Source organism: Phocoena sinus, chromosome 21 (assembly GCF_008692025.1).
Source record: "Phocoena sinus isolate mPhoSin1 chromosome 21, mPhoSin1.pri, whole genome shotgun sequence".
Classification (NCBI taxonomy): domain Eukaryota; kingdom Metazoa; phylum Chordata; class Mammalia; order Artiodactyla; family Phocoenidae; genus Phocoena; species Phocoena sinus.
This window is the reverse complement of record NC_045783.1, coordinates 14,091,684-14,116,478: the sequence shown is the minus strand read 5'-3', so window position 1 is coordinate 14,116,478 and position 24,795 is coordinate 14,091,684. Positions and strand designations below refer to the sequence as shown.

General features: G+C 37.1%; 1 protein-coding gene across 8 annotated transcripts in view; it reads left to right on the top strand.

Moving 5' to 3' along the window:
* SORBS2 (sorbin and SH3 domain containing 2) overlaps positions 1–24,795 on the top strand; it is a 319,740-nt gene that overhangs the window by 228,160 nt on the left and 66,785 nt on the right. For 5 of the 8 annotated variants that reach the window (XM_032618493.1, XM_032618491.1, XM_032618492.1 and 2 more), the window contains exons 4-8: positions 806–898; positions 5,536–5,562; positions 5,873–5,928; positions 20,327–20,465; positions 24,092–24,264. In XM_032618493.1, the coding sequence (XP_032474384.1) occupies positions 806–898; positions 5,536–5,562; positions 5,873–5,928; positions 20,327–20,465; positions 24,092–24,264 (488 nt within the window). Of the gene's footprint in view, positions 1–805; positions 899–5,535; positions 5,563–5,803; positions 5,929–20,326; positions 20,466–24,091; positions 24,265–24,795 lie in introns of all 8 variants that reach the window. The other 3 variants (XM_032618486.1, XM_032618487.1, XM_032618494.1) reach the window with 3 other exon arrangements.

Here is a 24,795-nt window from a genome sequence, read left to right as displayed (position 1 = left end):
CCAATTTTAGAAGTCTTGTTATGCTAAACTTCTCAAATCACATTAAAATAGCTGATGAATTTTCACTTATTTTGCTTCATGTTGTGATTTGCATAAGTGAAAATATATAGATCATATACATATGTTTCAAAAGTACAAAAACTAATTTTTAAAAACATGGTCATTTCAGTACTGTATATATCAATATTGTTTTTTATTTCAATTAGGCAAATTATTCCCATAACTAATAATAACCATGGGAAGACACAGTATTGCCATAACACCATTTGTTTTTCTTTATGAATCTTATGTATCAAATATATTATACCTATAACAGCTAACAACTTTTACTTCAAGGGGTTCTTCAAGCTGTTTGCAGGAATCATAATAGCTAGAATACAGTAAAACCTATATGATGGATACAAAAGTATGTTATACCGTAGCTCTTAATCCTGAAATACAGGTTATTCATAACTCTAAAAGCTAGTTACACTGCTTGTAAATTTAATAGTTGAATTTAAATGGTATAAACAAAGTTGAATTCTATAGCTGTGTGTTATTTAAAGAAAACCCATAAAATGTTAAGTATAAAATCTGATTTTTTATTAAATCATTGGCATCTATTTCTAAGACAGACCCCTGGCTTTTTCTTCTGTTTTGTTTTGTTTTAGTTTGGGGTGGGTGTAAATTCTGCAGATGTATTCCATGGTTACTAGTTCTGACCACCTTTCTCATGGATGTCTGCCACATTTCACTGAAAATGCATGATACTGCATGTGCTTTATCCTTTGCTGTGGCCTCTGCTATATCATTTTTTTGCTTCCAGATAGCGGTGGGTGTGCTCGCAAACGTGCTGCCATGTCTGTTACATTAACATCTGTGAAGAGAGTTCAAAGTTCTCCAAACCTATTGGCTGCAGGTATAATACCACTAACTCACAGAATGTCATACTTGAATGCCTTTCTCTGACCTTTCTTTCTTTCCAGAATTATCCTGTTTGGATGATGAAAGTGGCTGTAAATACCTTTCTAATGCCCCACAAGTTCTTATTTTTCTTGTCTCAAGAATAGCTCCTATCCCTTATGACTGTTTTGCTCTAAAAATAAAAAAAGCCAAAGGAAACTGATATCTTGTAGAAAACATTTTAAAAATCTAATTAAAAACAACAGTCACTTGCCAAAAATGTGTTAAGTAAATGCAAGTGTTAATAACTATTGAAGTTTTTGCATCACATGAACTAAAGGAACATAATATTTAATTAAGATAACTCACAGGTGCTTTTGTTGTTTTTTACCTAAAAATTGTTGGGGGCTGGGGACACAGAGGGTCAGGAAGTGGGATTTGCAGGAAACTGAATCTTTATTAATTTGCTTCTATACCAAAGGTTGCAAATATAATGATAGAGTATTAGTTTTGAAAGAGACTTTAAACCTTCCTTTAATCCAATAAGCAGAGAACCTTCTAATATATATTTTTAAACATCTTGGTCCAATTAAAACTAACATGCACCCACAAGTATAAATATACTCTAGAAAGTAACTGGGGGTGTGATATTTCAGCATTCACTAAAGTGAGTCTCTTTATAATAAATAATCTCTCATGACTTCCACCCTGGCCTCTCTAGACCCTGAAATACACCCATATGTTTTGGTGACTGGTTAGTTGGTTGGTTGGTTTGGTTGTTGGTCGGTTAGTTGAGGGTTCCTTGGTTTTTTTTTTTTTTTTATAATATTCATGGCTTTTGGAGCAGAAGTGGGAAAGGGATGAAGAGTGTTTAAATAATTCTAATTCTCACAGTGCATATTAGTGTCTTTTACACACATACATTTAGTCGTTAATTAAATAGTCAGGATGTCCTTAGCTTTAAAGCCACTTGATCCTAAACTACCCAGCTTCGTTGAGGGAAAAAAACAAACTTCCATGTGGAGAATCCCACTCCTGCCCACCACCTCCAATCCATAAATAGATTTCAATGTCTAAGTTTAAATATGAAGCCAGGTGGTTCCATAATATATTACATTTTTTAAAACAATGTAAATTGCATTGCAATGTATGTAGTATGATCTCATTTTGGTTTGAAAAAAATTCTCTTTATATATGTATTTGTACATGTTTGTTCATGTGTACGTGAGCATGAAAAATGTTAGAAAAACTACAAATGTGTTTACATTGGACACCTGAGGGAAATGAGAATGAAGAGAAATAAGAAAGTAAATAAAATGAAGTCTAGGGACATCAGGTAGTTGGAATGTGTATACCATGAATATCACTGACATTTCAGCCAAGTAAAATTCTAGCCCAAGCTACTCAGATGTGGACCATTAAGGCACATGCTAGGGAACATGGCAATGCTTCAAAAATGCCATACTGTTGTTACTTATAAAAGTAACCACAGAAAGAATACTATTAGGTTGAGCTAGAGACTGCCATTTTGGAGAGTCAAAGCTAGAAGATTAGTGATTTCATATCACTCAATATAATATATTTAATGCTTCAGAGTCAAAATATTAGAAAATGTTAAATACTTTGGGAATATAAAATAATCTTCAGTAATAAAAGTTAGTAGTCGCTCTGGACCATTTTAAATCTCGTATCACTCCCATTATATCAAATAGGAGTAAGAGTTCTAGAGAATGAGGTCCCCTCAATTTTGGATTTAATTGTTACATTAAAAATAGATCTCTTCTGTATTAATTAGACATGTAAGATATGAGCCCCTTTTCAAAGAAGTTTTAATTACATTTTGAAGAAAGAAATCAGCCTCTTTGTATGCCCACTCACATTATACGGTAGCCTTCATAATAAGAACGTATTTGACAGTCTTTTTTGTGAATCAAAGGAAGATTAATAAATATTTACTGCTTTAAATATTGTTAAAATAGAACAGCCTTTAAGTAGAGGCTGTTAGACTACCTCCACAAAAGAGTCTAACCTTCCCAATCTCTCCTCCCAAATGAGAGAGTCAACATGAGCTGCTAGTCATCAACTATTTGTCCACTAAATCAGCCTGTCTTTCTCTTTTGCTTTTACAAGAAGTAGAGTCCCAATGGACAATTCATGTATTGGAATCATAAAGTTGGAAAGGACCTCTAAGGATGTCAAGTCCAATGCCCGACACCAAGCCAGGAAGGCCTTGACAACTTCTCTGACAGGTGTTCCCAACCTTCTGCCAGGACGCAGGGAGTGCTCATTGTAAGAGTGAAGAGCAGTTATAGTCCTTAGTTCTCAAAGACTCTTGATTTTCACATGCAGAGCAGCCAGGGAACAATAAATCTGTCCCATTTCCTCATTCTTAAATTTTCAAAGCAGCAATGACTTCCCACTAAAGAATACTAGAAATTAAGGGCTCTGATCCCTAGAATTCTAGTTCTGTGTTTTTCACAAGTGAATGGTCATGAATAATGTTCATGATATTGATCAAAACCATTTCCTCCATGCATTTGCCAAGTCATTTATCAACCCTTAAAAAAAAACTTTATTCTCTTTACTTGACATGGATCTAGGATTTTAATCATTAATGTAAGTTTCATTAAAATATGGTTTTGTCCTGAAGTTTTGATCCATGGCCATTTTTATCCTTTCTCATAATTCAACACACTTGTGTCTACAGTGTAAAGCAGGGCTTTTCCATAGAGCTCACCATTATTAATATCTCATATTTCCTGTAGCATAGGTACAGTTTCATTTGGAGATACTTGGGCCTGGTAAGAGGGGAAAGGGATAGACCCTAGTTGAGCCTAGAGTAACCATCCTCTGATTCTTGCACCTAATGTTTATCCCACTGAAGGTTCCATAACCTCCAATATGGTGGCCAGTAAGAAGAAACAAAACTGGCCCTCTACTAACTGTCAATTACAGGAAGTTTATTTCAAGTGTCCTTCAAGTCTGCTCAATATACCCTCCTCTTCCTCACCAAGTCTACACCTCTCACACCTCCAAGCATTTGGCTTCTATCACATCTATTCCCCAGCATGTACCCTTGTTTATAAGCTCAGTTTTATCAAACCAAGAGTAAAATTAACTCCCTATTCTCAAGCAAATAATTACACTATAAGTAATAATAACTATTATTAATGCTGTTTCTCTTTTCATTGCCAAATCCCCGAATCCCAAAACTTGTTCCTTGTCCACAAACAGTATGTGGCACCCAGGTGGTTATTAAATCGCTCTCCTTGGGTGCCCCAAAGCAGACCTCTGATCACTCTGTATTGCTACACTGTGTTTGCTTTCTTTATAGAGCGTCCTCATCATCATTTAAGTGCTTGAGAATTTCAATCATTTCTGCTTCCATCAAATCCTAGAAGTAAAGTCTAATAAATATTTCATGTATAACTTTTCAAAGTTATTTTTACTTCATGGTACCCATTTTATTACTCTGATTTTGAGTTCATTGGAGATAAGTCCATACTAAATTAGCAACTATCATAAAGAATGAAGATTCATTAGTCTCCTCTAACTCACCTAAGCTGGAGTCATTCTAATGCACTCTGTACCAATTCACACTTATTATTCTTCTTTTGATTTGGAAAGAATCTATTATAAATATTTTATCTAAAAATCAAAGTCTTGTATTTCTCAACTAATGTTTATCATTCCAAATTTATGTATTTAGATTTCAAAATAACTATTCCTTAAGCATTAGAAAGAAAACAGAGAGTCCTTTTTACACGCAACTTTCATGTTCTATTAGGCACTGAAATAACAGCAATTAATAATGGTTTCAGGGAACATGCAGAAGGAATCTAGGACCTGGACAGAAGGTTAGGCTGAATGACCCCTAAGTTCCTTTCCAAAATTAAGGCTTTATGATTCTAGGTGAAGTTGGCCATGTGTTATAATAGAGCCAAGCAACATAAATTGATTACCTAAAATTGTTCATAAGTTATAGGAGATACTTGAATGTATAATTCCAGTAAAACTGAGAGTAAACATGTCATTGAGCCACTTCCCAACTGCATTATCAAAAGCAATTTATTAGTACTGAAATGCTTCCTGCAAGACAATGGAATGTCTTGTAACAGCTCTTTCAGAATTGAAAATAAAATGACTCAAATGGCAATAAAAAGAAAATTCAAAGTCTAGAGAATAATTTGAAAATATCACATAATATGGTAGGGTATTTATACTTTCTTAAGGTAAAAAACCCCGCAAACTACAAAAAATCAATGGCATTGAAAGCTAAGGATCTGGTGGTTTGATTCACTGCTGGGAGAAGCATTCATTGTTTACAAACCATATGACCCTTTAATTTGATATTTAGAAATTCATCCAGCTTAAGCAATAATAAGATAAAATTGAATGGCTGCAATATTACTGAGGGAAAAATCAGTGTTTGATATATGTGTTAATTATATATTATAGATATTTAATGAATTACATTCTAATTGGAGTAAAAATAAATGCACAAACTTCCATTAGTTGATTTGATGTACCCAGAGTTTTAGAACTGAGATAACGTTTGCCAAAAAATACATGTAGCTCTTGGCCAGATGATCTTTACGCGACTGTTCGTTTCTTTTACCGGAGTATTCATTTCAACATTTCTTTTTCTTTTAGGGCGTGATTCTCAGTCACCGGACTCAGGTACAAAAAAAACTGTTCTGAATAACCACTACATTTGTTGTGAGTTTTTTTAAAAACATATTTATAGCCACATTGTTAATCCTACCGTAAACTTAAACTGCATATACATTTATGTATATTAAACTTTTAAGAAAGAAAGAAGAAAACTTCCATTTTGGAAATAAAAAATAAATTCTATTTAAAAAATGTTAAAAGTGAATGTAGATATTTTTGTATCCAATTTGCTTTCCCTTAATAAAAGCTTGGAGATGTTACAATGATCGAAATCAAGAGACACTGAATGGAGATGCTACATATTCCTCTCTTGCAGCAAAAGGTTTTAGAAGCGTTCGACCAAATCTACAAGAAAAAAAATCACCAGCTCAGGTAATCTTGCACACTGTTGTCTACTGTGTTATTTTAAAGCACGGCAATTAGGCCACTGCTCTACAGCCTCTTTTCTAGTAACATGCATATTTTGATATGTTTCATTTTTGATATGGTTTTGCTTTTGTATTCGTATTGACTTGTATTTACAACATGGAAGACAAGTCTTAAGTTCAAAACAGGTTTCTGAATATTTTTTCTAATTCAGCTGATAAAAGCAGGTCAGTTTCTGACATAATTTTTAGGATATTTTCTAATTCTTAAAAAACTGTCAACTGATGATTTGGATTTCAAAGTTATGAGGTCAGCAATATATTATCTACTCAATAAATATGAGTTATACAACTGCTCATTATATTAACTAAAGAAACTCTGTGTTGGAGATATTAGTAAAATTGTGTTACAGGCGTGAAAAGTGTTACCAAAACAATGTGAGTAAATACTATATATATATATATATACCTCAAGGTCTAAAAATATGCCAAGAGAACATATGTTCACTTTTAACCTAATTTCCCAGAATGTAGATGGAGACAAACTTTATAATGTATTCTCTATTCTCTATAAAACTATTTTCCTCCAGAGGGCAACTATTGATAATAAATTAAAACACATTCTAAACAAAGGAAAAATGATCATTCAATCTGGCCATCAAAATGTATAGCATAATAAGAAGGTATCACGTTGCTTTACTTTAAGGGTAGAGTTAACACTGGTTTAATGATTAACTTTGACTTTCTCTCTATTTTTCCTTCAACATTATTTCTTTCTCCGGATGTTTTGATAATCCAGGCACCCCTTCCACCACCCAGAAAAGAGAGCTTTTGTAGCTCCTTGATAACCAGTCACACAAAGGGTGACATTTTAGACCAATTAGTAACTAACACACAAATTCCCTCCTGTACAGAGTTCTTTACTAACAAAACACCTCTTCAGGGAACTATGTATTCTAATGATGAGTCCAGCCAGACAATTGTATATTCTGAAGAATCTAACACAACTGTGTCATATACACAAAAAATCACTAATCCACTACCACCACCTTCCAGCACAGGTTCCCCACCAAAAGCTGACATGAGTACCCCATTTCTACAAAAGGACTACACGCAAGATTCTCAGACTCGGAGAATCTCTACGTTGAAACTAATCCATAACCAGGATCCAGGAAGTAGCATCCCCTTTAATCCTCCACAGTTTTCCAAATCTGTTGAAGTACCATCATTTCGTAAAAGGCCTTGCTCACCACCCCCTAACCCAGTGCCTGAGATACACACAGCATCTCTTTCCATTCAGATAGCTCCCCTTTCAGGACATGATCCTGAAAGCCACAAACAGCCATCTGAGCTTTCTCCAGAGACTGCAAAGATACCTCTTCAGCCAGAGAGACAAAAACCTGCAGTTGCTGCGGCCTCTCAGTCCTCAGACTGCCAAGTGGTACCTTACACTTTCCAATCTCTTCTTAGAGCATTCTGTAGAGACCCTAACTCCTTTGGTTTGGGCTTCTTATATAATCCAATGCTTTGTTAGTTTGCAATCAGGAAAGGAGAAAGAAACCATCTTCCTATTTAAAACCGTACTAAATTCATCGATAAGTTTCTACGTATTTTTTAATTTAAAAAATATCTACATAAAAAGAAATATATATCTACAGATCTTTTATCCAGAAATAAAATGTTTTAACAGTTTCTTCCTTTTAGGTATTTATAAGAAATCATTGATGACTGGTTATCACTTAAGACTGCAAAGTACTTTTAAGTTTTAAAGAAATATTTTTCATGCCAGACCTCTGAGTACCTAGGTTGTACTTTACTTACATGTGTAAAATCTCTTAAAATAATTGTCCATTATAATTCACTTTGGCAAGAAACATTCATCTTAATTCCACCAGAGTTTATTTTCTTGTAGTTCAATTATCATTTTCATTGAAACTTGATCAATTTCTACCTTTTTAAGTTTACAATTTCAGAAAGTATATTAATCAGTCTTTAGTACTCAGACTATTAAGAAGTAAATCTTTATTCGCTTATACGTAAAATTCTCCCATAGTGTCATTCTGCTGACATTTATTAATCTAGTTAGAAGAGAAATGTGTTTGTCTTCTTGGCTTTTCCACAAAATGATGTAATGTTAAGAGAATAAGCTTTAACGATAAACTGTAGATTTCAATCCAAGCTCTATCACTGGCTATGTGATGAGGCAACCATCCTAACTATGAGTCTGAACAAAGAAATGAGAATATTAATTAATCCTTAATTCTTAGGTTGTGATAAGAGTAGGGAGATAGTAGAGGTAAATTACTTAGGACAGAGCAAGCCCTGCGTAAATGGTAGCCATTTATAAAGATACACTAGCAACTGCAGCAGTAGTGGGAGACTAGAAAACACTCATACCTGAGGAAATAATTTGTATAATACTATTTCCTGTAGCTGTGCTATTAAAGATCATTCAAGACATATCCTTGAAGAGATATATTTTTAAGCTTTATAGAAAATCTTCAACAGGCATCCGATTGACACCAAAATCCTCTCCTCCCCGCCACACCCATAAAGCGGAAACCTTAAGCTTAGATGATTAAAAAGACAAGTGGGTATTTCTATACCTCTACTAAAACATTTCCTTCATCAGCTAATCATGATATGCAAAATTCATTCATTAGAGTAAATTCTTTGAATAAAGGTAGTATTTTCTAAAAGCCCTTATGAAATAATAACAATAGCACCTAACAAATACTGAGTTTACTATATGCAGATGCTGTTCCAACTTATTCACATTTATTAATAACTTCCACAATCCCATGAGGTAGGGAGCAAAGTCAAGCTGAGACACCACAGACACGGCTGGGCTAGTGTCAGACAACAGACTTACTTGTGTCCCAGGACGTGTCCCTGGAAGCAGGTGTAGGAGCAATTAGAGCAAATGCTACCACGTTCACAGCTCAGTTCACTCATCTGACATAGTTTGGTTCTTCTAAATCATTTTATTATGTTTGGAAACTTAAGTTGATAACTTTCTTCCCTATGGCTTTGTCACCGTCCAGGCTGACTGGAGACAGTTGGTTTCATAATACAATCCTCAGGGAATCACCATGAGCCACAAGTTAAGATTTGAGATGCTGTCGCTTTTATTCATTCAACAAATATTTATTGGGCATGTGTCGTCTGTTCTAGTCACAGAGCTGCATTTGAAACCATTGATGATTAAAGACTTGTTGGGGATAGAGCGGACAAATATTAATAAAAACTTAGATAAGTAGATTACTACATACATTAGAAGGAGATTATGTAAATAAACTAAGCAGCACTGAGCAGGGATGTGGGGAGCAGAGTCCATGTTAAATAGGAGAGTCAAAGAGTCTTCATGCAGTAGATAGAACAGCTTTGAAGGGGGAAGAACATTCCAGGCAGAGGGAATATCTAGTGTAAAGGCTTTAAGGCTGAAGCACTCTGGGGCTGCTCATGGACCAGCAAGGGAGTCATAGGGAAGGAGAGGAATTATGTGAAGTGTAGGTAAGAGGAAGTTAAGTCAGAGGTAACAGAGGCCAGAGGCCAGATGCTCCTAGAAGCCATTGCAAGGATTTCAACTTTTACTCTCAATATAAATGGGAGTCATTGGGGGATTTTAAGGCTACGGCTGTCATCATTTGACTTATATTCTAACAGAATCATTCTGGCAGCTCAGTGGAGAACAAACTATAGTAGGGCAAGAAGGAGAGTCGGCAGGCCAGGTAGGTAGGCGGCTATGGCAACAACTTAAGTGAATGGCGGTGGCTCCGAGCAGGGTGGAAACAGTGGAGGTGGTGAGAAATCGAATTCTGAATGTATTTTGAAAGTAGAGTAAATAGGACTTCCTGACAGATTGCATGTTGGAGGTAAGGGAAAGAGAAGAGTCAAGACTGACTTCAAAGTTTTGCATCTTTGCAACGGGGAAAAATGGAATTTGCCACGCTTTGTGCACTGAGACTGGATAACCGTGAGTAGAGCAGGTTTGTGGAAAGATCAGAGGTTCCATTTGGGACATGGTAAGTTTGAGGAGTCTGTGAGACATCCACATGGAGGGGTCCACTATGTAGTTGGATATATGAGTCTGGAGTTCAGGTGAAAGGTCCAGGTTGGAGATCTAAGCCATCGGCTTATAGATGGTTTTGCAGCCATGAGACTGAATGAGATGACCAGAGCATGACTACAGAGAAAAGAGGAGGCCCAAGGACTGAGCCCAAGGGCATCCCAACAGTAAGAGGAGGAATCAGCTAAGGAGGTTCAAGGGAGGAGGAAATCCAGGAAAGTGAGGAAAGTGTATCGAGGAGAGATGATTAACTGCATAAATGCTGCTGACAGTACCTGTGTAAGATGAGGTCTGCTAACCTACCGCTGACCTAGAAGTGGGGAGGGGAACTTTCTTGTGAGTTTAAGAGAGACTGGGAGGAGAACAATTGGACAATCAGCTCCTTAAGGGGTTATTAATGTAAGACCTTTCATCTAGTTATTCCCCTTCCCTGAGCCTCACTTCCTTCATCTATAAAATGGGGATAATAATAGCATTCATCTCACACTATTGCTGTGGGGTTTGAATAAGACACTGCCTGGTACATAATAATCCCTCAATATGGAGTAACTATTGTTATTTTAAAATAATATCCTTTTTCCAAACTATGCATCTGATTGGGAAAAGGAAATATATTATTTTCAATAGTACATTCTTTGAATGGGTGGATAAAAGTCTTTCATAACACTTTCCCAAAAGGTGGCATAAACCTGTTGCAGTTCTGAGCTTTTTTAATTGTGTCAGAATATTTAACATGAGATCTACCCACCTAGCACATTTTAAAGTGTACAATGGAGTCCCGTTAACTATGGGCGTGATGTTGTACCACAGATCTCTAGAATGTAATCACGTCATCTTCTTGCGTAACTGAAACTCCACCTGTGAACGGCAACTCCCATCTCCCCATGTCCCCCACCCATGGCAACCACCTTTCCACTCTCTGCTTCTATGAGCCTATTTGAGAGCCCTCATATATGTGGAATCATGCAGTATTTCTTCTTCTGTGACTGGCTTGTTTCACTTAGGATAATGCCCTCAAAGTTCACCTGTGTTGTCTCATATGACAGGACTTCCTTCTTTTTCTAAGACTGAATAATCTTCCACTGTCTGTATATACCACATTTTCTTTATCCATTCATCCACTGATCGGTGTCTAGACATGTTTGCACATCTTGCCTATTGTGATACACTTTACTTTTGTCTCATTTTCCACCTAATGGCCTTTCACGGTGGTGACCTTTTTGTTTTAAATACTTACATTCCACATTCTTGCAAGAAGTCTCAGTAAATGCCAAGAGCTGTCAGCTACACATCATGAATTAGCCAAATATATGCTCTATTATAAAGAATTATCCTCCCAAGAAATTAGCAGTCCCAAGAAACAAAAATGCTCTACACTGAGAGGTGAAAAGGAAACTTTAGTGTTCTGGAAGTTTCATTTACATACTTTTGCTGTTTTCATTAAAGTCTGACCATTAGTGTAAGAAGAAAACTGCAGCCTACCATTAGGAATTTTAATTCTCTCTGTATCTGATAATACAACATATTGTTTTATAAGCTGCATATGTTTTAATTTACCTCCTACAAATTTATATATAGAGAGAACACAAAATGAGGTATGTTACCCTGTGTGAACAGACATCCTGTTGCTAAAAATGTCACATTGTTCTCAGTGTCAGATAAGTGAATGCCTAAACCAGAAGCTTTGAAAGACAGCAAAATCTACACCCCAGACATTTTCTCTGGCATTTGTTAGTGTTGTGCCCTTTGCTTCAGGAGGATAAACCTGGCCCTCCTATTATGAAATAATGTCATCAAGCATTTGCCAAAGCCTCACTTTCACACTCCTCCTGCACATATGCTGGGGACTCAGAGGGGACTTTGTCTCAGTGTCATGTAGACAAAGGAGAAAACTCATCTCTTTTGCTCCATGGGATCAAGATGTAGAAGTTTTAAGGAAGGCTGAATCATGAATAAATGTCAGCAGTGTGGGATGATAGAAAAGGTGTAGAATACAGAGTATGCTTTCTGGACCAATCCCATCAACACCAGCTCTAATCACTCATGTGTTCTATTAGGATGGCCAGCCAATATCTCATGACTTCTTTTTTATGGGTTTGTTATGAGATCAATTGATCAGGTCTATGGCAAATCCTCCACCTGACGTGTGTGTGTGTGTGTGTGTGTGTGTGTGTGTGTGTGTGTGTGTGTGTGTTTGAATGATTGAACAGTAGAGAATATTTGGGATTCCAGTATGAATTTAGAAATCACCTAGGAGCCCCTCTATAACACCTCCAAATAGAAGAGCAGACTGCCTCTTCTTCAATACACGTAGGTATGGAGAGCTCAGTTAGTGTAGGAACAGCTAGTCAGGGCTTGGGCAATTCTCAGATCTAAATATTAGAAAGTATTTCTCTTATTGAGGCACTCTGCCTTCCTTAACTTCTGTACTTCATCAACAGGAAGCAAAAGAGATGAAGTTGTCTCCCTTTTCACATTACTCTTCTCTCTACCCTGCTCTTTGCTTTGGGCAAAGCATTCCTATGCCTTCCAAGCATTTTAATTTTTTAAAAATGGCTCTCATTTACTGAGAGCTCTTACGACACACAAAATGCTGAACTAGCACTTTACATACATTTTCTCACTTAATTTTCACAGGCTTTAGGAGTTGGGTTTTATTAATGTCTGCATTTTTACACATGAGGAAACTGAGGCCAAGGGAAGGTAGACAACTTGCCACGTCTGTCTGACTCTAGACCCACAGCTCAACCAGGAGGTTCAAGTGCCTTTAGTTTCTGATATAATCTGACACTTGAACCCCATGTTCTGGCAAGGTTCTTAAGATGTGACACCTTCTCGGAGTCAAAATCATATTCCTGATCTGAGTAGCACAGTGGAAATATTCACTCCCCTGATCCAGACAACACACTCCATCAATGTGCCCAAATCTGTGTGACCATCTTAGATCACTTGTCACCCAGGTTGTGGGTAGGGACTGTAAGGCTAAGACCTCTGGTAAAAAGGGTTTTTATTCTGAGGCTCCCGGGCAGTTTTGTATCATGAAGTGCAGGCAGTAAAGCCAGGTCTTAGGGGGCCTGGGGAATGACCAGTTAGCTACTCTCTTTGTCCATCTTAGAGGCCGCCCAGTTCCTGTCTCGCCTCCCTGAGGTCGGCCACATTCTCTTAGCTTCTGCCCTCTCATCTCTCCAAGTTGCCTGTGGATTTCCATGACATTCCCTGGCTCTGATTATGTGTGAACTTGCATCTGGGACTGTGGGGTACACGATTACCTGACCGGGGCATTCAGTATCATTTAATTCAAATTCCCTGGAAAGAGGCAGTGCCTCGTTGGCCCAGTTTAGTTCAGTTATTCCCCCTCCTAAACAATAAAATGGGCTTGCCTGGTATAAACACGGCAGCCAGGGGCTTCCTCCTCTTTCCCTCAGGAGGGCTGTGAGAGAGGGGGGTGATTATCACAGAAGGAGATGGGGTGGTATGTAAAAGTGAACTGTTTTTTCAGAGAAAGTCTTAAATTGTTTCTTTTAAAGTTACCATGGAAATTGTAAATCTTAACAGCGATATGGATAGTTATAAAATAAAACCCATTTTAAGTAGCCCATCACAAGGCTTCAGCAATTTTCATTATTTTGTCACTTGTTTTCAACTGTCAACCTCAATTATCCTGGTAGTAGTTTAAAGCCAATATAAGGTACGGTATCCTTAGGTCTGTGGAAATTTTAGTACCTCTATCTAATGGGTGAAGAGAAAAAAATACCATTATGACACCTAATAAGATACAAATAATTTCTTAATATAAAGATTGATTTTTGTATAACTCTCTCCTAGATACTCTTTTCAAGTAAATCACTATCAGCTCTATTGAAAAGTAGAGAACAAAACCTGTCACATCCTTTCACTTGATATTTAAGACATATTTCATACGTTTCTTGAGAAATGAGGCCTAGAAGTTCAACCACTAAAGACATTCAAGAGGGAAGTGTTAAGATCCCAGACTACAGTGCCGTGTCAAGCCAATTAGAGTCTGAGACAGAAAGAAAAATATTTCCCGCATATACGTATGTTTTTATGTATATATGTCATTTTTTTCTAGGACATTTCAGCAGTTTTAAAAATACTGAAAAGTTGAAAAGTAAGTGTATCAAAACTGAACATTATTTTAAGTTTAAATATTTTATTTTGACCAAAACAGAATTTATTACAATTTTAACTTCATCTTAAATTAGTTAAAAATTGTTTAAGATCATCGTTGGCCAAGGGAAATTTGTCAGGCATGGCTATTGTCTCAACTGAAAATGAGACTGGGAAAAAACAGATTTTGAAAATATTATTATTTTATTATAATATTATTGCTTCCATTAAAAATCCAGGATACAAATTTTTCCTTTTTCCTCAGTCTTCAATATGACCTGGCATGGCACTGTTCATTATTTAAATTTTTGATATTTTGTTCAGTTTGGATTTTTTTTGTATTGACTTTGATTTTTTTCCCATACGATTGCATTAAAATAGTGTTTATCTCCATGACTGAGTTTTTGTCACTCCGTTAAATTCTGCACCCAAGATAAATGCCTTGCTCACCTCACCCTCAGCCTGGCCCTGCCAGACTCTGCTCCCTTTCTCTGTACCCCAAGCTCCACTCCAAGCCCATATCCAACTATTACCCTTCCACCTCCAGATTCTACATTTACTGAACCAAAAAACATACGGCCTAAGGGTTTATAACTATAGATATTCTTTGTTTGGTTGCCACTGAGTTAATTTTTAATTTGGCTGCCTTGGGGCAACATGCCCTTTGCCTTCTACCAGTTTCTATCATTCCCTCTTTTTTATTTTCTAACATCTTTATTGCAGTATAATTGCTTTACAATGGTGTGTTAGTTTCTGCTTTATAACAAAGTGAATTAGCTATACATATACATATATCCCCACATCCCCTCCCTCTTGGGTCTCCCTCCCACCCTCCCTATCCCACCCCCCTAGGTGGTCACAAAGCACCGAGCTGATCTCCCTGTGATATGCAGCCGCTTCCCACTAGCTATCTGTTTTACATTTGGTAGTGTATATATGTCCATGCCACTCTCTCACGTCGTCCCAGCTTACCCTTCCCCCTCCCTGTATCGGGACAGCAATAAAGATGCAGACGTAGAGATTGGACCATCATTCCCTCTTATCTAACCCCTAGCCTGATTTGCACGTTCTGGATACATTCCTGGCCCAGGGTCAGCACCTGAGTTTGCAGTGCCCACATATGAGTATAAAAGTATCACATTTAAAATGTGTGTCTTTAAACAACAACAACAAAAGCTCACTAGAGACGAATAGAATAGAAAAATCTGTCTTTTTATCCAGGGTTGGAGTTTCTTAACCTGTTAGATTAAAGATGTGCTTTCAAGTATCCATGAATCCCTAAAGTTGATGCAAATTTTATGCATACATGAATTTGTGCATTTTTCCTAAGAGAAGGATCAATAGCTCTCAGATTTTTAAGGTATCTGTGGCCAAGAGACCTTTTTATATAATGGATTTTTAAAAACTCTCCAATTAAAATTCTGAGGACAAAAACTAATTATAACTTTTTATGAGATCAACAGCCTGCATGACATCAACTGTTAGGAAGATGATGGCTGGCCAAGAATCACTTAAATCTTTACTAGGCAAGATTTTTAAGTTTATACAGTTTTCTTTAATACATTCCCCATCCTTGTATTAATATCCTATAATACTTTGGCTATCTATGCTACAACTGGCCCCATACTGAACACTCAAAACACCTTTATTTTGGAGGTGGGGGTGAGGAGTAAGAAACAAAATTTGCTTCAGAGTTTTATTCACTCATGTTGAATGAATTCACTTATCATCATATTTGCCCTGTGTGGTCAGCTATCATGAAGGTGAAAATGGAGAGCTATGACATCTTTAATGGGCCCTCCGCTCTCTTCCTTTTACAGACCACTCCTCCGCCATGTTTAGCCTTGGAGGTATTAAACCTTTTCTTTCTCCTTCAGTTTCTTTCTCCTTTACCTAAGATTTTAAGCCAACAGTAGTTCTAACCAGCTAGGGTATACTCTAACATCATCAGTGGCTGTTTTTTTTGTTTTTTTGTTTTTCATTTTCACACAAAGGTACCACTATTTGCACTGCTAGGATATTTTAAAGTTCAATTCCTTTAGTATTTTATAGTGAAGTTAAAATAGAGATTCAATGAGTGGAAAGGAAACAAAATTCCCTCTCCATTTAGTTGTTTTTAATTTGATCAGTCTCTAGATCTGAAAGTCAGAAAAACATGAGGCAAACTGATTTATGCTTGGGGGACATTTTCCAACAAGGAGGCAGTAGGGAGAAATCTGGTGAAGGGAAAACTAATTCTGCCAACCAGTGAATGACTTGATATTAATTTGTTGTCACAAGTGCAAAAACCAAAAATTTGGAGAAAAAAAAATTCCATTATGCCAACACTCTTAAGCCCTCACCCAAAACTAAAGCTGTGTGAAAACTGGTCTTATTTCCAAAAAACATTTACTGGATTCCTTTTCTGCATGTTTTCGTGCTTTTCCTCTACTGTGTGGTTGGCACCTAATTAATTCTTCTGAATATATTTCCTTAGAGTGCTTGCAAATAAAACCAATGCTTTGCCTTCTCTGCCACATTGCAAAAAGAGGTGTTTTTATTAATTGGATCATTTATATCTCTTCTCATTATTTTTTCCTCAAACTCAGCTCGGAAACCAGAACTTAACCGCCAATGTGCTGGAGGTAAATGCTTCACAAACACACAGACAAACCCCACCAGAAGCCTCTTCTTCACGCCCTCCTTCTGTGGTAACTTTTAACCCAACCACTTTTTCACCAGTTGCTGGCTCCAGCCCAGCATCACTTGCCCTGCTACCACCTGCTGATTTGGGGCCTTCACACCTGCAAAGACCCCCGACGTTTTTGCATTGTTTTTATAAACCCCTTCTTCTTGCTCCTGCCTGCCTTATCCACAGCAACGCCACAGGCTCTCTCACTACAGACCTCCCAGGGCGAGCACCCCTCCTGCTCCTCCAGGGAGTACTCCTCAGACACCCCACATGAGCTGCAGATAGCTGACTCTGACAAACTGACTGTTCTGAAACACCTTCCCCAACCTTGGGTCAGCAGTCTGCCATGACAGATGGCATCACTTTAACCATCCCTGCTATCATGCATGTAATTATTCTTCTTTCCTATGCTCCATCATTTTTTAAACAGATCTCCAAAGACCGAAAGGACCAATTTCTTGTCTGCCATCTGATTTTGCAGCCGAGCATTTTTATTTGCATACATGTTGATTCCATCTAAACCGATTCCGTACAGTCTGTTACGGAAATACATTACATTCATCCTCATAAACCTATTTTGGGCTAAAATGGTCAATTATATTCTCTTCATTCATTTTAGAGTCACTTATGTTTACACTGTGTTGCTCTAGCTAATGAGTTGTACAGTGATTTGCCTTAATAAGAAGTTTTCTCAGAAATTTAGATAGGTATACATGGGATGATGACTAGTAGAGAAAGTCTAAAATTTTAATCCTGGTAGATAACAGTTTACTTCAGAGATTCATATGAATGTGCCCCGTATGAACAGTTCACATCTCCTTATTTGTCACATGCATGATTACTCACTGTATGATGTTAATTCTTCTTGCTCCCTTTTCATTAACAGCTACATCTTTTGAACCCATCTATCCAACAGGAGTGAAAGATGCAAATAACCTTAATCTACATTGCAGAAACTTAGCCCTATGATTCTGTTGGAATTATTTCCCCAAGACACTCCAGTATAGAAATTTATGAATATTTATTGTTTTATATATCAACAATTTGTCTTCCATTTAGAACAATATATAAATATTTCCCATACATATTTATTTCATCTAAATATATCTACTTGGCAAGCAGTCCCTAATAAATGATTTATAAATGCCTAAAGTGTTTCAAAGTTTTATGGCACAGATTTTCTATTGCATATAAAGTATAGATAATAGCTTCAATTTGAAAGGCACATAACTTTAGGCAAAATAAAGGGAATTTTTTTCTAAAATTGATTTCATAAGGAAGTTCTAAATATGCATTGTCATAGAGAAAATTTTAGCTGTGCTACATAATTTTTATGCTGCATCAAGGTCATAAATCTGTGAATTTCATGCCTGGAGAAATATTATAAACTATATGTTTTTCAAGACACTGCAATTACAGAAGACAAAAGATACTTTTTAGTATCTTTACTAAACACTTAATAATACTTTAGATGGGCTTCAGTATTCATTCAACAGCTGGGTATAAAACTTTCCCCTGAAATGTTGCATTCAGAGACTAGCTACAGAAGGAACCTCCTTTTCCACGGCTAATACCTCCCCTGCCACTAGTACCTGGAGCGCAACAGGCATGAGCCTCTCCATGTTCTACTATGCTTTCAATAGTTCTTTACTTTTAAAACCCTAAGGAATGCCTTTACCCAAAAATACAAAGCAGTGATAGTGTATTAATTTATGTACTAGCCTATTTAATTCACTGTTTCTAAGACTCTTCAGGAGCCTGAGAGGCATACATATAGCTTTGTGGAGCCAACTGTAACTGAACTTCGTTTCAAGTAACAGTTTAAATTGCACATACCTTCTCCATGAGATGGTTTTCCTAATAATTATTTCACTATAATAATAAAGTATTTTCTAAAATTCTAATAGTATTATTTCATTAGTAAAATCCTAATTGATTTAACATGATGAAAGGCTAAATCTATCTGCAGCTTTTATTTTGTTTAACCCATAACCAATGTTATTGAAACCATCAAAATAGGAGGCAGGGCAACTTTCCTAAGTTTAGTTACATAGTAACATGATAGTTTTTACTAAGAAGAATTCTCCTGCCTTTAACATTAATTATAACAATAATATTTAAATTATATTTACAAAGATCAACCAAACTGGATTTGGGCAAGGAGGCAAAAATAGTCTCGAATAATTCATCAACGATATATAAGCGCTCTGAAGCATCTGGGTAGATCAGTGCATCACACTTACCTGAATGGCCAGTGCTCTAGGGTAGATGACCCTCAAGATGGGGTTGCTAATAACGATTTCTGTAACAGCTCAGAGCAGTAGTTCATCATTAAGCACAATCATTGTAATGTATGCTTACTGACTTTAGGACAGGTGTGGTATGGCTATAAAGTAATGAAACTAGATTAATTCTACATTATTTGAAAACATCTGCTTTAAAGTGAAAAATCATGGAAATGTACAATTAATTGACTACCTGTGTTTCAGGCCTATATGACAGAAGCTTAATTTGTTTTAAAATAAGCAGATAAAGGTCACAAATTATGGTTCTTTATCTGTGTGCCTATGTGTGTTTTGTGTGTATTCAGCTGTAAGGTGTTTGAACTAAATGCTCTTACTAATGTTTTATCTTATTTGCATGCATTATACAATCTGCACAATGCTCAGTGCTATGTTGTGGACAGACAGGCATGCTTAATAGTGAGCTCCACCTCTCTAACTGAGCTGATTCCATTCAATGGGAATATGTATCTATTGAATATCTACTATCCTATTAGCACCAGGTTGCATGTTACACAGAAAAATATGTTTAAAAAGCATATATATGACCGTCTTCAACAAGAATCTTGAAATACCACTGGGGATATGAAAATACTCAAATATAAAGCAATCAAAACAATAAATTATTAAGGAATCAAAAAGAGGCCTATAACGTGCTAAATGAAACATGAGTAGGAAGAAGCCGGGGGGTTAACACCACTTGCTGATGCTTTGCCAGGTATTTGATTCTTCCAGAATAGATTGCTTCATGACATATATAAATCCAAACAATTGTCCTCCTTATGTTAGTCACCTTGCCCTGGAAACCTTGATCCGCTACAGGATTCCCTGATTAAGTCTGAGAACCGATCACTTTCCTCTTGTCAAAGAATGTTCTTTTAAAATCCTACACCCAGAGCAGTGTGATTTAAGTCACGACATTAGAGCAGATTCACCCTCCACGTTTACTTTATACTGGCTCCTCTGATATCTTTGGACATCACTGTTGGCAGAGCAATGTGCCCACTGGTCAGCTGCTTCCATTCTCCTAATCACCTCCTGTGCCCTCTGACATATAAAGAGAGTGATTTTCAGAGTAAAGAAGATAGTGAAGACACTGAAACAAAAAGTCCCATGCCCTTCTCGACATCAGTTAGTAAATAAATACTGGACAGCTGCTTACTGTCATTTGAATGGAAGCCATTATTGTCATCTAAAGGAGTGATGTTTACAGGGGACCGTGTGCTTTAACAGGACGTCTTTGCGCTTTTCTCAGAGCCAGATAACGCTGAATGGAAACTCTGGAGGCACTGTGAGTCCACTGAGTTACTATCAAAGGCCGTTTTCCCCTTCTGCCTACTCGCTACCAGGCTCATTCAATTCAAGCATTACCATGCAGCATGGCCGGTCACTTGGTAAGTCATCTGATAATCATGATTTCCATGTCAATTTCAATATAACAGGTACAAACCAAACAAGAAAAATATAAAGCATCCAAGTAATTTTTGGAAAAGGAAGCAGAAACATTCAATACTCCACTATTTAATGAGCCTCTCCTAGGGGAGGAATTAAAGGCAGAGGATTTAACACTGGAGAAAATGGGGACCCGGCTATTCCAAGACGATGACTGCATCTATATCTGAGTCTGGAGAAGGCTATTAGATATTTGGGGTGATGGGGCGGAAAGAAAAAGATGGCCAGTTGGGGAGAGGAGTGTGCATATATACCAGGAGAACATTCATGTAGTGAATTTCCATGGGTGGCAAATACCATCCATGTTCGAGACAGCCCTTTCTTTTGTGGAAAAGCTTTCATTGTAGAAAATTCTTTTAATATATATAAAGAAGAACTATTTAACAGTTAAAACAGTTTAACAAGGGGATAGGCTGCCTCCTGAAGTAGTAAACTACTATTCAAACTGAGACCAGAAGACCACCAGTCAGGGATGTGAGTTCCTTTAAATAATGATGCAGAATTTTACAGAAAGATAGTTCTTAATCCTTTGGGAATTAAGAACTAAATGAAGGCCAGAGCTCTCCTCCCCCCCAGAAAAATGAACATTAGAACATTCGTATAAATTTTTAAACATATGATTTCATGGCGCTTATGAACTCTTTAAAGCTTCTTGGAAAAGAAGCTGTGCTATATAATGTTAGGAATATTTTTATGCAGCAAAATATATTAGGACAATTTAGAAAATAATGTAATAAATATTTCTTAGTTTTTAAAAATGCAAAAAAACCCAACCAAACAAACATTGAAAAACAGACCAAATCGAACCATCATCTGAGTTCAAGCTGAGAAATGTTCCATGTTGAGCAACTAGAAAGATTGCAGGGCAGCAAGAAACAGGGAAGACGGCGGAGGACCATGTGACCACAACATACCTCTCAGAAAAGCAGGAGACCGATCCTCCGGCCACCACCAACCAGCAGAGAGAAAGAAACTAGAACACAGGGCTTTAACTCCCATGTCCTCGTTGACAGTAGACAGCGCCTTCTCTTCCCCGACACTGTTTATGGAAAGAAGATGAGGCTATTAGTTTACCCAGGAACACCCAGCCTATGGATTGTGGAATTCAACTTCTATGGCCAACAAAACCTCTCTAAGACTTACATGTAGCCATGAGACTCAAAGAAATGTCTAAATATACTTGCACCTTCTCTAAGGCTGCTCCTAGGATCATCTGTGAATCTTATAATGATGTCCCTTTATAGTATAAGAGAGTAGAACGTCTTTGTGCCAAAATACTGCCCTTATATAATCAGTCCCTGGTGTAGTATTATAATAGGAGTCCATTATATCTAGATTCTTTATGGAGCTATGCGTGATTACACATCTATAGTAAAACTCTACAAATTATCCTAGCCATGATATTTTTCCAAATAATTATTAGCAAAGTTGGACTCTGTCCCCTTTGCCTGTCTTAATGAACACAGTTTTGTCCCTCCCACCCCAACAAACAAAATATATAAATACTTAAGTACGGACAGGCTTTTATATTAGAACATATCAATGGGTGGATTTTACATATAAACTATACTACAGAGAAAGAAATTCTGTAGATAAATACTGAACAAATTCCAATTGGCCAGTGCTGAGATAGGTCCTGAGGAATGTATACAAATCTATTCTGCCCTAGAGGAACTTTATAAAGTTGTGGACAAAGCTGCAAAAATGAGAGTTAGTGGACCATATAAGAGCATAATAAAATAAAAGGCTAACTTGTAAGCTGTAAGTTCATAGAATCTTATGACCCACATATGAAGAGATTTAACACTGTTTGTTTAGGCTAGGCCTTTGCAAATACTCAGTGCTCAAAAAGTGTTTGATAGAAATACTAGCATCACGGTTGCCCACTCAAATCCTTTCTGTAATTAAATGGAAAATCAGAGTCAAATATCACTTTGCGTCTTAATTCAGAGTTGCTTGGAAAAGATACTACTTTTACATACAATGGTACATAAAGCAGTTGTATTCCTAGCCTTATTCATTCTTCATCAGAAATGGATTGAAAATGCTTTTCTGTTGCAAACTAAAACACAGTCATAGTAACAGCAGTTACAAATATAATGGATATTAGTCTACAAAGGTCTTATCTCTACTTATCCTTATAATGAGTTAAATTTTTAAAAAATCTTATGAAATTTTGTATAAATTTACTACAAAAACACAGTCATATCTTTTTAGATGTCTATATCTATATTTATATCTATACCTATACGTAATCAATGACTGCTGCCCTGACATAAGGACTTTTCCATATGCACATAAAAAGAGACCTGACTAACAGATCTGACAAACCATGGCCAAGAGTCATTCTTGGTCAGCAAAATTTTGAAATTTATTGTAGAAAAAGAGGAGGTCATATTATCAATTGTACATGATAATGTAGATTTTCATAAATACCTGTAAACTCTAAGTGGAATATAGAGTCCACCTATGTCCTCTCTGTTTCTTATGAAAGTATACCAAAAATTAACGAAGATGGCATGAAGAGCATGATACATCTCAGTCACAATGTATGCTTAGGGCAATTTTCACATCCAAGGGGGTGAGAAGTCATGGTTTTTGCTACTTTAAAGTAAAAGCGAAGCTACTTTACTTTAGTGGCCATCATGGAGTCTTAAATAAATGTTAATATTAATAGCTTACGATCATTTCTCTACCCATATGCCTTCACATCCAAGTATATGTTTGGATGTGAAGATTTCCTTACGTGATTTTTGTTTTCACTTTATTTTTATAAAATCACTGTCATAGACTCAATAGTCATATTTTTCATCCTAAAAGTACACTTTAGTACTTTAAGATAATGGTAGTCAGCAGTTTCACCAAAATAATAGTAATGTAAATGATGAGCTGAAGGAAATTACTAAACTTGTCTCAGCTTCTGCCCCCTCATTTATAAAATGGATCCCTCACCCAAGATTACTAGAAGGATAAAATGAAGTAATGCGGGCTTCCCTGGTGGCGCAGTGGTTGAGAGTCCGCCTGCCGATGCAGGGGACACGGGTTCGTGCCCCGTTCCAGGAAGATCCCACATGCTGCGGAGCGGCTAGGCCCGTGAGCCATGGCCGCTGAACCTGCGCGCCCGGAGCCTGTGCTCCGCAACGGGAGAGGCCACAACTGTGAGAGGTCCGAGTACCGCAAAAAAACAAAACAAAAAAAAGTAATGCATGTACCATGCTTTCTTAACACAGTGGCTGCCACGGGGCCGCATGGTCTTTCAACAAATATTATTCTTCCCCTTCCCCTCAACACTGAATGATGATGATCTTGTTGTTAGAGGTCTATTCAATATATACCTACATGTTAACAATGAGTGGCTCAAATTTAAGGTCAATGAGTTAAAAGATATAGTGATGGAAATACACTTTATATTTATAAATATATTATAATATAGTATTATGTATTTACATATAACTATGTAATTATACGTAATTACATGTAATTAAATATATTATATTACGGTAGGCATGAGGCTCCATTAATTTGATTCCTCGTGCATCAAGTATATTTCACCAAATTTTCTCCACAGATTCCTCAGAGACATACCCCCAGCATGCACAGTCTCTGGACGGCAGCATGGGCAGCTCGATACCACTGTACAGATCCTCAGAGGAGGAGAAGAGAGTGACAGTCATCAAAGCGCCGCACTACCCGGGGATCGGGCCGGTGGATGAATCCGGAATCCCCACGGCAATTAGAACGGTAGGAAATGCCAGCGCGCCTTGCTCCGGGGCTGTGCACAGGCTCCACAAAGGATGGATTGTCAATGGCTTTGTGCATTCCTATGCTCTTATATAATGAGGATTGCCCTCCGTGCCATCTGAGTTCTCATGAATATTATGCTGTGTGTGGCAGAGAAAGGGAACTGTCGATTGAAGATAATGACCCAATCTGTTTTTCCATTTCAATTAAAAATCACGAAAAAAAATCACGAAAATTGTGATTCTGTTAAACGATAAAAGTAGGCTTTGTCTGGTTTTACCTTTTCCATGGAGTGTTGGGGCAATAGAAAGAGAAAAAGAAGGAAGAAGAAAATGTGAATTCTTTGGCTGCACTGAATTCCCATGTGCATTGCGAATAAACCGGTGATTTGTTTCTTGAGATGGATGTGTTACCACCGGGAGACTGGGAGCCGTGAACTGGGTGTTGGGCAGCGAGATGATTGGAGGGAAGGGAGTTCATGTCGTGGAAAGGAAAAACTGTCTGAGGAAAATACACATCACGTTTTAGTGT